The 17,429-nt window shown below is 43.1% G+C and overlaps 1 protein-coding gene across 2 annotated transcripts; it reads left to right on the top strand.

Annotated features, from left to right (window-relative positions):
• The first annotated feature begins 572 nt into the window (after window positions 1-572).
• c10h16orf87 (chromosome 10 C16orf87 homolog) lies at window positions 573-17,148 on the top strand. Of its 2 annotated transcripts, XM_072518180.1 has the most exons (5): window positions 573-793; window positions 2,025-2,124; window positions 13,565-13,747; window positions 14,927-15,030; window positions 16,252-17,148. In XM_072518180.1, the coding sequence occupies exons 1-5, from the start codon at window positions 725-727 to the stop codon at window positions 16,333-16,335; spliced, it is 540 nt and encodes a 179-aa protein (XP_072374281.1). In that variant the 5' UTR covers window positions 573-724; the 3' UTR covers window positions 16,336-17,148. The 2 variants fall into 2 exon arrangements, with proteins under 2 accessions (XP_072374281.1, XP_072374282.1); XM_072518181.1 differs by lacking the exon at window positions 14,927-15,030 and having other exon boundaries at window positions 579-793.
• Window positions 17,149-17,429: the final 281 nt, after the last annotated feature.

Below are 17,429 nucleotides of genomic sequence, written 5' to 3'. Positions count from 1 at the left end.
GAATTCTCAGAACAGAATGTGCCGAACAGGCGCCAGAGTGTGGCGACTAGGGGATTTTCACAGTAACTTGATTGCAGTGTTAATGTAAGCCTACTTGTGACACTAAATAAGATTATTATTAAATAACCATCCAGTCAACTAGAGCTAAACTGGCCCCCTATACAGCGGTAATACAATGGGTCGAATCAGATACTTGGGGGGGGGGGGGGGCGAAGGAGGTGTAGTAAAAAGGGATTATTTCTAATATGTGTAACATGATCATGTATAGCGTGTGGCATTAGCATAATTACACATAACAAAAAGGTGCTGGAAAAACTCAGCAAGTCTGGCAGCGTGTGCGGGGTGAGAAACAGAGCTACACGTTTCGAGTCCGCGTGAGTCTCCTTCAGAGTTTTGATTTTTAGCAATGTTGGTCAGGTAGAATTAGCCTCTCGTTCTGCAAATAGGAGGGATCGGGCATTGGAGCCAAAGAAACATACAATGCTGCAGGATGCTTCCGGGTGCGGTGTGTGCGCGCACGCGCTCTGGCGGCCCGGGGGCGGCGCTACGTGCTGCCGCCCGCTGTCGGGTTGCCGCGCGGGTCGCTGCTGGGCTGGCGCGCGCGCGCGCGGGCGGGCGATGGCAGCCGGATACATTGTTACTCTGGAGTTGTAATGAAGTTCCACTGGAAGTTTTTTATCACGGACAGCCCCGGTGAATCAGAGACCGCAAGCAAAGCCCGAAAATGGCTGCAAATAAGACGAAGAAAGTTACAAAAATGGCAACGAAAGCATGTCCGGAATGTGACCAACAGGTGGGATATCTCAGACTGGAAACATTAGTGTGTGTTTCTCATTCACTTCGCGTTTAGCGCTGAGGAGCGAGGCTTTCTTTGTGCGATTTGATAGGGTGCATTATTGAGGTGGTCTCTTTTTTTTTTTGAAGCATCCTTCAGAAACACCGTCCTCCTATTTTCCATTTTATTTTTCATGCGACCTCGCTGCTGACGCCATGTAGTTTTATTAATTTTAAATCTGCACCTTGGATCGCTATTGGATCTTCCATCAAGCTTGAGGCGTGTGGGAATATTGCATAATATCAACCCCCCCAAAAAAAACCAACATCTTGTTTTTTGCTGGGATATGGTCACGTATTCTACATGGGAAATGCAAGACAATAAAAGGATGGCATTTGAGCTGGAAATGATTGCGGAATACAGCCTTGAGCAAAATGTCTTTCATCTGAAAGTGATTAAAATGTTTCGGCGTCAGCCGAATGTACCAGATTTGCGAAATTACATATTACTTCCACGTTGATAAATAGCCGCGTTCTCAGCCTCCTATTCGTGGAGCCGTAAATAAACTTTGAATTTTTTTTTGAGGGGGAGGGGGAGACATTTGGCATTTTGAGACTTTTTAAAAAAAACATAGAATTTAATCTTTGTTGTCATGTGGCATATGCAGCGCAGGCAGTTTCTCACAGACAGGAATACTGCTAAAGTGCTGACCAGTTGCCAAAAGGCTTCATCACAACGGAGACATTCATGGGTTTACGCCTAGACTTTCAAAATGCGTAAATGGAGCGTTCTGCCTTCAAATTGCCTTCACAATCTCCTCGATTTTAAGCTTAATTAGTTCCGTGGCGTTACCGCAGTTTGATTATGTTAACGCTTTGCCCCAATTGTTTCATGTGGGTCGGACGATTTGCGTAAGAGATGTCAGTCCGTCATCAAAAGGAAAATGCAAAAGACTGCATTCTTGGCAAACTGCCTTGCCCAGTATATAATCTGTTTTAACACTGGAAATTGTGAATATTTAATGCCTCGGTTACTCCGTAATCTTTTTGATGAGTTAGCTATTTTAAAAGAAAGTACCAGCATTGTTGAATGTTTTTTTTATATCAGGTTGAGTGTCTAAAAATAAAATTCCTAGCAAAAACGGTCACAGATGTGAAGGTGTTTTCTTTAAACCCTTGTGATTGAACTGTTGACTGAGATGGACTACTGCAGGGAAACGCCAGCTAATTTCAATTGTTTAATTTTTCAGATTCCAGTTGCCTGTAAATCATGCCCTTGTGGATTCATTTTTATAAGTAGAAGACTTCTGAATGCCAAGCAGTCTGAGAAATCACCGCCACCTAATTTAGGTAAATGATTTTAAAAACTTGTCAGTCTGCTGAGCTGTAATTACTGTGTGGGGTGGGGAAGAAAAGGAATGAGTAAGCTGCACACATTTATCATCCATCCATACATTGCAAATTGCTTTTGTTGATGTCATTTCGGCTGTTGGAACACAAGGGGACAGAACCCCCTTTTTAAGCCAAGAGTTTGGTCAAAACACAATGTCTCCTTCTGGTAAAGTGCAGCTGTCCTTCTTCCAGGTTCCTGAGTCTAATTATGAACTAAATGGACATTTTACGTTTAATTATTGTTTGACGAGGGAACTTTGCAAATTGGACCATGTTTGTCAGTCTCCAGCTGTGAGTTAGAGGTGCAGTTCTGAAACGGCCAGTCATTATAAGATCATCTTGCATCACTAGCTGCTATGTTACTGGATCTCTTGTACTGTTTCTAATGGCTTATTGATGATTTGTGCCATAATTGTATGAGTAATATAGCATGTAATGAATGTGTTATACTACTAAAGAAAATTTAAGGTCACAAAGTATGATTATTAAATAAGCACGAGCTTGGTCATTCACTCTTTGGTTAGTACCCCATCTACAAGTTAAAAAGACCCAACAATAAATGAGTGAGTCTGAACATTCGCACTGACAACACCTATCTGTTTCTTTCAACTGCTTCACTGCCTCTGTTTTCAGACTACTTATTCAATATCCAGGCCTGGATTGGATATAAGTTTATCAAGTCAAACGTCAAAAGGATCTCAACTAGTGTCTTTGGCTTCCATCACAATCCCCAAATCCTTGCCACACATTCCACCTCTCACTTTAGCCACTATCTCCGACTGTTTGCAAAGCTTACCTTGCTATTTAACCGTTAACTAAGTTTTCTCTGTCACTAAGACCCTAATTTCTGCCCCCCACTCTGCCTTTGCTTTTGAAGCCATCAACCTTGCTTTATTGCACCCAGACTCCACTATTCTATTCTGCTGATGGACCACCATGTTTCACCCTCCATAAACAAGTTTGTTACAGCAAAGCTCTCTACACTCTATCCCGTACCAAGTCTTCCTTGCCCATCAATCCTGTGTTTACTGATCTAATTGCTTCTGGATGCCAAAATCTACCAATTTAAAATTCTTATTCTGATGTTTAAATCTCTTTCATTGAATCATCCCTCACTATCTCCAAAATGCCTTCAGTCCTGCTGTCATTTGAGAATTTTGCTTTCCTCCAACTCTCACCTCTTGTGCATCCCATTCTATTGTCCCAATATTGGAATCCATATCTTTAGTCAGCTAGATTCTACATTCTGGAATGTTTTCCCTAAAATCTCTCTGCTTCTCCATCTTCCTTCTGTTCTTTAAGGTCTTCAAATTTACCCGCTGACCAGATATTTAGACTGCCCTCCTAATTATTCCTTTGGGTTAGTGTCTGATTACATTTCATGAAATATTCTGGGTGGTTGTTCAATATAAAGATGCAAGTTATTTTTATCAGGGAATATCAACAATTGTAAAGTGTTCGACCGTTATAGTTGCAAGTCGATGTGTTCAGCACTAAGCGCTCTCTTTAAGATTATTTTGTATCTGTTATTATAAGGTATGTGGTTTTGAAAAATTGATAATGCATCTCCCGCAGTGTTGCTTGCTGTAAATTTGCTGATGACCTGTATTAAAATAATCCCGCATGATGTGGTACATACTGTTCTTCTGCTGAGATGAAAGTGCTTCAAGTGACTTGTTCCTTTGAAACCAGAAATTCTAATTCTTTTAAGTCTAACTCACTCAGTGCCTTTGTTTTCCAATTATTATAACTTTGCAAACTGTGAAGCACTGGTAATTTTAATTTCCAGGCCAGATGTGCACCACCATAAAAGTACTTTGCATGTTGAAAAATAATGTTTTGCATCTCCAAAACAAAAGTGCAACATTCTGCATTCACTGATGCAATCTGTCTTTCACTCTCTCATCTAGTTATGCATTTTATTTCCCTCATCTGTCCGGTCACATTAATTCTCTTACTTACCACTGATGACTAGAGCAGGGTGACACGGTAGCACAGTGGTTCGCACTGTTGCTTCACAGCTCCAGGGTCCCAGGTTCCATTCCCGACTTGGGTCACTGTCTGTGTGCAGTCTGCATGTTCTCCCTGTGTCTGCATAGGTTTCCTCCCACAAGTCCCGAAAGACATGCTTGTTAGGTAATTTGAACATTCTGAATTCTCCCTCTGCGTACCCAAACAGGTGCCAGAATGTGGCAACTAGGGGCTTTTCACAGTAACTTCAGTGCAGTGTTAATGTAAGCCTACTTATGACAATAAAGATTGTCATGTTAATCACCCTGGGGTAACACGGACTGCAACTTGATGCAGTTGTACTGGAAAGTAGACTCCAAATGTTGATGTTCGTTCAACACATTTTATTGAACCTGCTAAGGTGTGCACACAGTCCGCTGTGGGTTTGACACTCTACTAACCTAAGCGTGCTTACTATAACTAACTAGACCAGACTAGCTCAGAGCCACGTGTAGAAGGTGCTAACTGATATATACACCCTGACTGTCACTACAGTTGTCACTGGTGGAAAGAGGTAGAGTGCTGATGCCTCGTGTGTTTTATAGTGGGGAAACCCTCTTCCAGTGTTCTGCCTGGTGATTGGTTGTGTTCTGCCCTGTGTGTTGATTGACTGTACTGAGTGTCTGTCATTGACTGTCTGTATCTCATTATGTGCATGAGTGCATATTATGACATCTCCCCTTTTTAAAAAAAATGTTGGTTGCTTGGAGCATATGTGACTGTATTTACATCTGGAACTATTTACATTAAATGTCGAGTAGATGAATATATACATAGGAGGTGTCTAGCGTGCAGATACAGAACAAAATTTACAAGATAAATGTCTATAAGTCCAATCTTTGGGGCTTGCGTCAGACCCTCGTCGACTGTCGGTGAGAGGTGGAGGTGGGGACGACGGCGCCTTGACAGGCGGGATTGCTGCCAGATTGGTGGCCTCGTGGTGCGAAGTGTCCGGAGGAGGCATGACAACAGACGGAAAAGTAGGATCTGGTGGTGGGCAGGCAACTTTGCGCAGTGCCCTTCTGTTGCGCCTGACAATGGAGCCATCAGCCATACAAACTACAAACGATCTGGGAGCAGCCTGTCGAACAACAACAGCTGGAGCTGACCAGCCTCCATGAGGTAGCTTGATCCGAACAACATCTTCCGGAGATAGCATAGGCAAATCTGTAGCATGAGCTTTTGCCGGTTCCTGAGTCGCTGCACCTTTTGCAGCACTGGGAGGTGATCCAGGTCTGCGAAGTGTATGGCTGGAACAGTCGTTCGCAAGTCTCTATTCATGAGAGGAGTTGAGCCGGGGACATACTGGTGGACAGAGGGGTTTCCCTGTACGCCAACAGCGCAAGGTTGAAGTCAGAAGCTGAGTCCACAGCCTTGCAGAGCAGTTGCTTCACTATATGGACCCCTTTCTCAACCTTCCAGTTGGATTGCGGGTAGTGTGGGCTTGAGGTAATGTGGTTGAACTGGTACGACTTGGCGAAATTGGACCACTCTTGGCTGTGGAAGCAGGGACATTGTCACTCATGACAGTGAGTGGAATACCATGCCTGGCAAATGTCTGCTTGCAGGCCTTGATGACTGTCCTTGATGTGAAGTCTGACAGCTTCACAACTTCCGGGTAGTTTTGAGAAGTAATCTATGATGAGCACATAGTCACGCCCATTGGTGTGAAAAAGGTCGATTCCACCTTGGACCACGGAGCGGTCACGATCTCGTGTTGCTGGAGTGTTTTTTTTTTTGTTTGAGCAGGCTGGAAACGCTGGCAGGTCGCACAATTGAGGACCATGTTGGATATGTCTTGGGCTGATTCCAGGCCAATAGATAGCCTGCCGGGCCCTGTGCCTACACTTTTCGACACCAAGGTGTCCCTCGTGGATTTGTTTGAGCACTTTGCTCTGCATTCTGTGAGGAATAACGATACGATTTAGCTTGCGGCGGATACCCTCGACGACTGTCAGGTCATCCTTCACATTAAAGAACTGAGGGCATTGCCCTTTTTGCCAACCATTTGCAAGGTGGTGCATTACACGTTGCAGCAGAGGGTCTTTGGCAGTCTCTTCACGAATGCTGATCACTCTTTCATCTGAGGCCGGGAGGTTGCTGGCACACGGCTGCACCTGTGCCTCAGTCTGGCGGATGAAGTCAACCTGTTCACAGGGCGAGGTGATGGAGCGGGACAGGGCATCCGCAATTATCAGCTCCTTGCCTGGTGTGTATACTAACTCAAAATCATATCTCCGGAGTCGAAGGAGAATGTGCTGATGCCTGGGCGTCATGTCATTCAAGTCCTTATGAATGATATGGACCAAGGGTCTGTGGTCCGTCTCCACTGCAAACGTTGGTAGACGGTAGACGTAGTCATGGAACTTTACAATGCCGGTTAGAAGGCCCAGGCACTCTTTTTCTATCTGTGCGTACCTCTGTTCAGTAGGCGTCATGGCCCTTGACGCATAAGCCACTGGAGCCCAGGACGGGAGTCATCCTTCTGGAGGAGCACCGCACCAATGCCGTCCTGGCTTGCGTCTGTGGAAATTTTTGTTTCCCTGTCCGGGTCAAAAAACGCTAGTACCGGAGCAGTGGTGAGCTTTGCTTTGAGCTCGAGCCACTCTGCTTGATGTGTGGGTAACCACTGGAATGCAGTGGACTTCTTTACCAGATGCCTGAGAACCGTGGTGTGTGAGGCTATGTTGGGAATGAATTTTCCCAAGAAGTTCACCATCCCGAGGAAGCGTAGTACCGCATTTTTGTCTTCTGGGGTCTTCATGGCGTTAATGGCCTTGACCTTGTCCGAATCTGGTCGCACACCCTGCTGGGATATCTGGTCGCCCAAGAACTTGATGGATGACATGCAAAAGGAGCACTTAGCCTTGTTCAGCTTTTGGCCGTTTGCATGGACGCGCGGGGGTCGTGGACCATATGATTACATCATCTATGTAGACATGCACACCCTCAATGCCCTCCATTATTTGATCCATGATCCTGTGGAAGATGTCAGAGGCTGAAACAATGCCGAACGGCATACGGTTATAACAGTAACTGCCAAATGGTGTATTGAACGTGCAGAGCCTCCTGCTGGACTCGTCCAGTTGTACCTGCCAGAAACCACTGGATGCATCGAGCTTCATGAAGAATCTGGCGTGTGCATCTCACTGGTCAGTTGCTCCCACTTCGGGATCGGGTAGTGTTCCCGCATTATGTTCCGGTTAAGATCTTTGGGATCTATGCATATCCGCAAATCTCCTGAGGGCTTCTTCACACAGACCATTGAAATGACCCAGTCAGTCGGTTCCGTCACTTTGGATATAATGTCCTGGTCTTGGAGCGTCTGTAGCTGTGCCTTTAAACGTTCCTTCAGCGGAGCCGACACCCGGCGTGGTGCATGGATTACAGGCGTGGCATCAGGCCTGAGTAGGATCTTGTAGCAGTATGGCAGAGTGCCCATTCCATCAAATACATCTGGATATTGAGCCAGGATGTCATCAATGTCAGAAGAAGACGTGGCATGGACTCGCTGTACGAGGTTGAGTAGCTTGCATGTATGGGCACCGAGCAGGGATGCCTTGTCAGGCTTGATGATTTTGAATCGCAGTGTGACATTGATGTCCTTGTTGGAGACAGATAGGCGACCAGATCCTAGTGCAGTTATGGCATTGCCATTATAATCGAGGAGCTGGCAGGCTGGCGGACGAATTTTGGGTTTTTAATGCGGTCAAGGTCAGCTTGAGAGATGAGATTGGCTAAAGCACCAGTGTCCAGCTTAAACTGGATGCTGCATTGATTTACCTGTACGACAGCACGTCATTCGTCTGCAGAATCCACATTGAGGATAGATCGGCGTCTTGCTGAAACTGAGGAGGCATACTCGCATGTAGTGATGATGCCCGCACGATAGGGGGACTCCAGGCAGTCATCCTCTGGATCCGTATTGCTACCAGGATCAGAATCCAGTATACCTTGCTGTACACATCGAACGCGCTTACGTTGAAATTGGGATCGCTGGCCCTTGACTGGTGGTGCAGACCTGCACACGGCTGCATTATGTCCAGGCTTCCCGCAATGTAGACATTGCCTGCCTTTTGCAGGGCATTGCCGCTTTAAATGGGCGGTGCCGCAGTTCGGGCACATCATGACGTTGGCGTTGTTACGCTCCGTGCATCGTTGCACATGCGCAGTGCGGTCAGCCGACGTTTGCACCTATGCAGTGAGGTTTTCGGCTGCTTCGTTCTTCCGTTCGTGTTGCGCATGCGTGGGGCCCCAGGAAAAGCGCGCAAAATGGCCGCTTTCATCGATACTCCGGTGCTGCATCCGGGCGATGGCCTGTACACTCTCTGCCTCGTGGGAGGCACGTTTTTCATATTCTGCCGATTTGAGACGGGAATACAGATTTCTCGCATGCTCATGCACTATACACGTCTCAATTGCGACTGGCAGGGTCATGTTTTTAATTTTGAGAAGTTGCTCCCGCAGGGAATCGGAGTGCACCCCAAACACGATCTGATCCCTGATCATGGAGTCAGCAGTTGCACCATAATTGCAGGACTGCGCTAGTATACGGAGCTGAGTTAGAAAGGATTGGAAAGGTGCATCCTTACGCTGAAGGCGTTGCTGGAAGACATAGCACTCAAAGGTCTCGTTGGTTTCGGCTTCACAGTGACTGTCGAACTTCTCTAAAACGGTCTTGAATTTGGTCTTGTCCTGGCCGTCGGTAAAATCAAGTGAGTTGAAAATCTGGATGGCTTGGTCCCCCGCAGTTGATAGGAGCAGCGCGATTTTTCTGGCATCAGATGCATCCTCGAGGCTCGAGGCCTCAATGTAGAGAAGGAACTTCTGCTTGAAGACCCGCCAGTTGGCACCGAGATTGCCGAAGATCCGGAGCTGTGGAGGGGCCTGGATCTTCTCCATGCTGCTGGAAAGCACTTGCTGGTCGTCACGGAATCACTCGAGGTAAGCCACTTCGAGAAAGTATACGACTGGTACCATGCCGTGTTAATCACCCTGAGGTAACACTGACTGTAACGTGATGCAGTTGTACTGGAAAGTAGACTCCAAACTATGATGTCAGTTCAATACGCTGTATTGAACTTGTTAAGCAGTGCACACAGTCCGTTGTGGGTTTGACACTCTACTAACCTAAGCGTTCTTACTAAAACTAACTAGACCAGACTAGCTCTGAGCCACGTGTAGAAGTTGCTAACTGATATATACACCCTGACTGTCACTACAGTTGTCACTCGTGGAAAGAGGCAGAGTGCTGATGCCTCGTGTGTTTTATAGTGGGAAACCCTCTTCCAGTGTTCTGCCTGGTGATTGGTTGTGTTCTGTCCTGTGTGTTGATTGGCTGTACTGAGTGTCTGTGACTGCCTGTCAGGATCTCATTATGTGCATGAGTGCATATTATGACAAAGATTATTTTTTTTTAAAGGCAGGTGGTGCACAGGACTGATCAGGTACTGATCAAAATGTAAATGTTCTAATTTGCCTTGTTCTGGTGCTAGTGGGGACCCATTTACAGCTCTACATCGTCTTTATGTACCTTCTTTATTAATTCAAGGGATGTGGGCTTCACTGGCAAGACCAGCATTCATTGTCAGTCCCTAATTGCCCTCGGGTGACCTGCCTTCTTAAATCGTTGCAGTCCATGTGGTGTAGGTACACCCACAGTGCTGTTAAGGAGGAAGTTTTGGGACTTTGACCCAGAGACAATGAAGGAACGGCGATATATTTCTACATCAGGATGGTGAGTGACTTGGAGGGACACCTAACCTGCACATCTTTGGTCTGGAAGGAAACCAGTATACCTGGAGGAAACACACACAGAATGGGGAGAAAATGCAAACTCCACACAAGGCAGTCACCCAAGACCAGAATCAAACCCAGGTCCCTGGTGCTGTGAGGTGAGGCAGCAGTGCTAACTACTGTGCCATCGTGCCACCTATGATGGTAGTAAAAGGCCAATACAGCACTGCTGTCCTATAATCATGATGTGGAGATGCCGGCGTTGGACTGGGTGGGCACAGTAAGAAGTCTTACAGCACCAGGTTAAAGTCCAAAAGGTTTGTTTCGAATCACTAGCTTTCGGAGTGCAGCTCCTTCATCTGGTGAGTGGAGCTGCGCTCCGAAAGCTAGTGATTCGAAACAAACCTGTTGGACTTTAACCTGGTGTTGTAAGACTTCTTCATAGAATCATAGAATTTACAGTACAGAAGGAGGCTATTCGGCTCATCGAGTCTTGTAAAGAGCATCCCACACCTCCACCCCATCCCCGTAACCCAGTAACCCCACCTAACCTTTTTGAACACGAAAGGCAATTTAGCATGGCCAATCCACCAACCTGCACATTTTTGGACTGTGGGAGGAAACCGGAGCACCCGGAGGTAACCCACGTACACACGGGGAGGATGTGCAGACTCCGCACAGACAGTGACCCAAGCTGGGAATTGAACCTGGGACCCTGGAGCTGTGAAGCAACTGTGCTAACCACTGTGCTACTGTGCTGGCCTTACTGTCCTTTAATCAGTTAAACAAGCTTTTACTAAAAACACAAAAGTTTCATTTAAGGACTGGAAAAAAACATTAGAATAATATAAGCTTTTGGCCATTCCAGCCACTGTTTATCTTCCATATGAACAGTAATCTTAATCTCATGTCCCCACTCTTTCCCATATTTCTTTAATTTTCCTGTCCCCCAACTACCTAGATAACTTACTCTTAAAGATAGAGTCTCGACTTCAGTTATTAAGACTGGAAGTGCAATGCTACATTTCACAATCCCCTATAAAATAAAAAGATTAACCCTCCCCTCATATCTGTGCCTTTATTCTAGATCCCCCTTAATTACTGGAAACAGGCTTTCTTAGCTACTCTGTCCTATCCATTCATGCCTTTAAATACCTTTATTAAATTGCCTCTTAATTGCCTTGTCTAACAAAAACAGCTTTAATCTGCATATTTGTATTTTGCCATACTGGGATTTATCGGAGAGCACCTGTACTGTCTCCCCTCTATTGCCTCTTTTACTGCCTCTATTGTCTCCTCTGTTGCCTCTAATATCATGTTTCAGCACTAGTAAGTTAAAGAGGGTGAAGTAAATTCAGTTATTCACCAGCTTCTACTCTCTATATCCTTTACTCCTTCTTTGGAAGTGTCCCTTACTCATCACCATGCTTGAATGGCCTTGCTAAGGTTTAGTGTACATACATTCACCATTACATCTCGACACTTTTTATATTGTACTGTGAAGGATGGGAGGCCAGCCTGGAAAGCTTTACATTAATGCGTCTTCAGGTAGCACAGATTGTGAGCTGAGGTTGCCATAAAATATGCATCTGATGTCCGTTTGATCAGAAAGACAGAGGATGATCCGAAAGACAGAGGATGATTTAAGGGCTGATGATTTCTAAATTTCATTGCTGGGTTCAGAAAGATCTCTATTTAATGTGATTTGATTTGGTAGCCTCTGATGGTGTCCATATCTACTGGTTTGGCATCCAGAAGTTCAATTTTGAGTAAAAGTCATCGGGTGACTTTTGGCAAATAACCTGAATGGTAGCATGACATACCAGAAGAAGGCACTAGTGTTTACTGAGTTATTAGTGATCTCTAGGTGGACAGCACGGTGGCCTAGTGGTTAGCACTGCTGCCTCACAGCGCTGAGGTCCCAGGTTCGATCCCGGCTCTGGGTCTCTGTCTCTGTGGAGTTTGCACATTCTCCCCTTGTTTGCGTGGGTTTTGCTCTCACAACCCAAAGATGTGCAGGCTAGGTGGATTGGCCACGCTATATTGCCCCTTAATTGGAAAAAATGAATTGGTTACTCAATTTTTAAAAAAATTAGTGATCGCTAGGTAATGTCCAGAACATTATACTTGTATATATCCAATTGCTCCAATTGCTTCATACATGATCTACTGCCATTTATTAATTGTGTGCCAGAATGTTCCAGGGCCTCAAACTCATTGGGGTTAATTACTTATGGTGAACTTGAAGGATAGATATATGGCCCTGCCTTTTGTTTGAACAAGATTGATAGTGTGGTGGTATTTGGGCCCTTAATCTCATAGCCTTATTTTCAAAATGGTCTTAGCTGCTCCTTTTTCTTTTGAGTTTCATTCTTCAATATATTTGCTATCTCTCAAATATTTTTAGTTAAAAATCGGAATATGCCTGTTTACCAATTACTTGCTAGCAGCAATGAATCATTATCACTTGGTATTAGTATTAGTCTCATTTTGTACTGTATGATATGACATGCACACGTTTTAGTGTCATTGGCCACCTGTAGATTGTTTTTGGGTTGATTATTTATATTTGCGAAAGCACAAGCAGACACCTATGGCACCTATTTAGCAGATATGTCAATTGAGCACGATGTGGCCAACACTACTTTCTGCAGTAGGCCTGCCCTTTGTATTGTTCACTATTCCTTGGAGAAAAATGTTGCTCCATTCAGATGTTCCATAAACAATGACACATGCAATTCTTTTTGGAGTTGTTTACTTGGATGACCTAATTCGCGTTGATTGCTAAATACAACTTGATAAGTATTTAGAAACCTAGGACACTGCACAACTCTCTTGGGCTTTGACAGGAATCCTTTCTTATCAGGACCGTTACTATGCAGTTCCTTGTATGTTTTGGTTATTCTAAACTTCAAATGGTGGCTATTTAGCCCTTTTTATTTTTTAAATATATGTTATGGAAAATGGCTATGTAGCTCGACATGTAATTACATCCTCCTGCCAGTGATGGTGCTACCCATTAGGGAGAGGCGGCATTTACAATATGACAAATTGATAAAGGCAGTATCCAGAATGCATGTAAATAAAGACATCTATAATGGAAATATGGCAGGAGATGTAGATTAAGATATATAGATTATCAAATATGTATTTTTAAATTACTGTAGTAAACATCCTCGAGTAAATATGTCATGCAAAAGGGCAGGGCAGGCAGGATTCATTAATCAATCATTTTAAATTTGGATTTTTGGGAATAGGCCAAGAATGTGCAGGGTTTAAATAATTATATATTCTGCTGCTTCCTTGCTTCCTTTTATAGTCCTGTTTCAACAAGATTGTGGTGAGTGAGATTCTAATCTAGTATTTGAAATTTGAACCCAAATTCTGAAATCCTAAAGGGAATTTGCTATATTAGCAGCTAGCTTCCAATAATTATTGCTGCCACCATGGTTGTGTTTACATGCTATAGGCAGAGATGGCATCTGAATTCAAGACTGATCATAACTGGGCAGCTTTGGTTTTTGAAAGGACTTGAAGCTAATATGTGTCTGAATGCCACCTTGCGTGCTTTCATTTTAATGGAATGTAAACGTTAGACTATTTGCTGTACAGCGGGTCTGATGGGATTTAACAAACCTTTATTTTGTGATAGACAACAAGTCAGCAGCTAAGAGAAGGAGAACAGAAAGAGCACGGCGTGAGAAAGCAAATTCTTCTCCTAACAAAGATTTGGAAAACCGGAAACGTCCTAGATCAGACAGTCAGTCTGAGCAGATTCGACGGCGACGAGGGCGACCCAAGACCACCCCTAGCAAAAAACACGATGATGAGAAAGGTGAAAATACTTGCGGTTCCGGGGTGTGGTGGGCGATGTTGAAATTTGCAGATGGTTCAAATCCTTTGCTGTTCAGTACATGGTGGACATGCTACAATTGGCCTTGCTTAGAGCAGGGGGAAAAATTCTAACCAGGTTCTGTCAGTTTCTCATCAAGAATCAGTAGGTACTAGAAGACCTGGGCTGTCCTTGCAATCATAAGCCAGCAACTCAGGGAGCATTGTTAGAGAGTCGTTGGGATGGGGCATATTTTCCCACTTTTGTGAGTAGTATTGTTGAACCTTAAATTTTATTTTTCCCTTTTCCTTGTCTGAAGTGGTTGACTCATGTGGGGATATGAGTGTATGTGAAGCTGGTATCGTTCTCACTTATGAGTGAGCCTGGAAACTTGAGTGTCAGCTGGTAATTTGAACAGAGAGCATGAGAGATAGCAGAGGCAAGCTGATCTGTCCCCAGATGCCCACAAAGATGCATTTTCCAGCAGGAGTCATTGGATAGTAATAAAGAGTGAAAACTTTGGCCGATATATATATTTTTGTATCTATCACTAGAGCTTTGAGGCCGATTGTAACATGTTGTTGGTACCCTTGTAATGACTGGTTAACTGAGGATTAAATCTGGGTTATTGTTCTGTTAAGTTTCGGTCTTTGCTAATTGAGGGGGCTCAACATTACTCTCTTCATAATTAATTAATGTTCAGTGGTGAGAACTGGATATAATAGTTCTCCAATCTGGGAAGATTGGCAAAACCCAGTTTTTATCAGAATTTTCTGCAACTAATCCAAGACTGCCGGTGTGTTTTTGCCAAAATAAATATTGAATTGCACTTGTATCAGTGAAAACTGCTGAAAATGTGCTGGCAGTCCAACTGATTTGTATGGAAGTCATTGTATTAATAACTAACCTTTTCATTGCTGCTGAATATACAAGTTTCTTGTGAAAATGACTGTGATGCATTTTAGTTTTATCTTAAAAATAGTTTTTCACTTCCAACAAAAATGGAAGGCTCAGTGATTTGGAAATTCTGAAAACACTTGACGTCTTTCATTTGGTTTTCTGTTCTTCAAATCTGTATTTATAGAAATTTAATGTGTACTAATCACATTTGGCTTCCTTTTTTCCACTAAGTGGTTTGTAAATATCCAAACTTTGTGACAACACCTTTTCCTTTTGTGAAAGGGCCCATGATGACTCTGCAGCCATTCACCTTTCTTCTCTCTCTCTCTCTCTCTGTGGAGAAACGCTTGGTGACGCTCATTGATCCGTTGTGTGGAAAATTACAGGTGTATGTCTGTATCTTTTTTTAAAAATTGCAAACAGACTTGCAGTAAAAGATATACACTTCTCAGTGCTACAAAACAATTTGAATACATAACCACTGGGCCAAGCAGTAACTGACAGACAATCCCTAGGGATGTTGTTGAGAAGCCATGTAAAAATATAGGATCTTCGGGCATTCTCTCAATATGTGCTGAAGAATAGTCACATACCACCCGGAACCCTGTCGTCAATAACACCACTTTAAAAAAAAAATTTCATATTGTCTGCTGAATAAATTAGCATTAATGCAGTCCCCCAAATGGAGCTGCAGACGCGTATATTTTTCATATCTGGGATACAAACATTTTAAATACGTTTACTCTCTATTTTGTCTAAATCCCTAATCAGTCATTCAAGTTTTTTTTTCTGCATAAATTTAACAGAGAACCATTTCGTTTTGGCCATGCAGGCTGGCCTGACAAAAATATCAAGCTAAGATCATAAGTCAAACTGTGAAAAGGTTAATAAATTCTGGGTAGTGTTTGATTTTATTCTTTGGTCTAGATTCATGACATGACATGGCATTGCATGTTGTCATTGCATGTTTTCTGTCTAAAATTGATTGGTTTTCACATGAATTTCTAAGAAGGTTCACCATTTCAGCTGTGCAGTAACATTTGTAAAGCTGCCCCGATGTTGCTGAATATTAGTCATTCTTTCATACCGATTCTTGGGTACATTGAGGTAATATTGTAGCTGGAGTATAAAAGAAATATACTCAAACAAAATTTGACGCCCAGAATTGCTACCGCTATTAATGAAATGCGCAAACCCTGGGGTTGTGCAATGCTGCATGAAAGTATTGTTTTTCCTTGAGCAGTGCCAAGGGAATGTTTAATCCTAACCACATACTAGTCCTGGTTGTTTTTTTTTTTGCTTTTTATTTCCTTTTAATGAAACCAGAGAACTTTTTTTTTCAGTAACAGATGGAAAAGAAAGAGAGCAGTTAGTTAGGAAGTTTCCCCACACTGATTGAATTTACAATTGGCCTTCTTTCCTCCCCCACATAGTCGATGGAAGTGCTCAGAGTTCTGGCAGTCTGGTTATTAATAATGTGATTCTGTACCATTCACTTTTGGAAGGGTGGGGTTAGATTAAGAAGTTGATAATGTAAGATTTAGATTGTTGGAAAAGCTGCATTCCTTTGGACTTGATCATTATTTACTATGTTTTTTGTTTTGCAGAAAGACAAGAAAAAGAAGGTGATGTATATGCCAGTCTTTCAGATGAAAGGGCCTTTGTATTTTCAGTGGCATTGGCAGAAATAAACAGAAAAATAATCAATCAAAAATTAATTCTCTGACAAAGCACGCTAAAGTGAAATACAACCACAACTCAGGACTCAACTCTTGCACAGTTGTTTCACCAAAATGGATCTCATACTGTGACATTTTCCAGCATTATTGTGAATGCCTGAACCATGTAGTCAAACTCTTCTGCCCTGCTGAATTGCCAGATGACCATTTTTTTTTACAGCAAAACTCTTTGAGGTGATGCATGTGGACAAGCGGTGGCTTAAATGTGTGCACCAAAGTGGAGGAAGACAATTCTTTCTTTAAATTCCAATCTCCGATATTGTGTTTGTATAGAAGTTATTGCTACATTGAACAAAGGAGTAACATGTGGACATATTGATCAAGAAACAGGTGAAAGTGTGTGAAACACTTGGTTTGCCAATCAACTTCAACAAGCGAGCAGGTTAAGCCAGGAAAGGAGCGAAACTGTTCCTGTGGTGTTTGGATGGACCTAGAAATGGTTAATTCCTGATCCAGATGCAGGTTTCTTTCTGTCTTTTACCTTATTTATGATATTGATTGCATACAGGTATTCTCTATTTTGGTCTGTGTAATTAGTCTAAACACTGCAAATTACGATCATCAAATACAATAAAGAAAGTGTTAAGCTCCATGCACCTTGTTTGTTCCATTCCCAGTTTTCAGTGTAAATAATATGTTTTGAATGAATAATTTTGACTATAATTTGCCATCTTTTTAGCACAAGTTAAACCCAGGATTGTTCTTCATGCGGTCTGTGAATTTTGGAGATATTTTCTTGTAATAAATAATATCATTTATGTATAATGTAAGTGTGTGTGGGATTATTAGACTGTTGGCACGGGGAATGAAATGGGAATCTCCACTTGTTGACTTGTGAACCATATGTTCAGCCTCCTTCACCGAGATGTTTACTTTGTCGTACTTGTATATAATACACAGGCCAGTTAAGTGCAATATTTATGCAGCATATGAAGCATGTGACATCATCCCTTGTACATCATATATTGTACATACATATATTACTGGTGAGGCAAGTAGTTACATTGTGGCACTCTAACCAAATGATGTTGCATGCTTCATATACT

Source organism: Scyliorhinus torazame, chromosome 10 (assembly GCF_047496885.1).
Source record: "Scyliorhinus torazame isolate Kashiwa2021f chromosome 10, sScyTor2.1, whole genome shotgun sequence".
NCBI classification, from domain to species: domain Eukaryota; kingdom Metazoa; phylum Chordata; class Chondrichthyes; order Carcharhiniformes; family Scyliorhinidae; genus Scyliorhinus; species Scyliorhinus torazame.
This window is presented reverse-complemented; position numbering and strand designations above follow the sequence as displayed.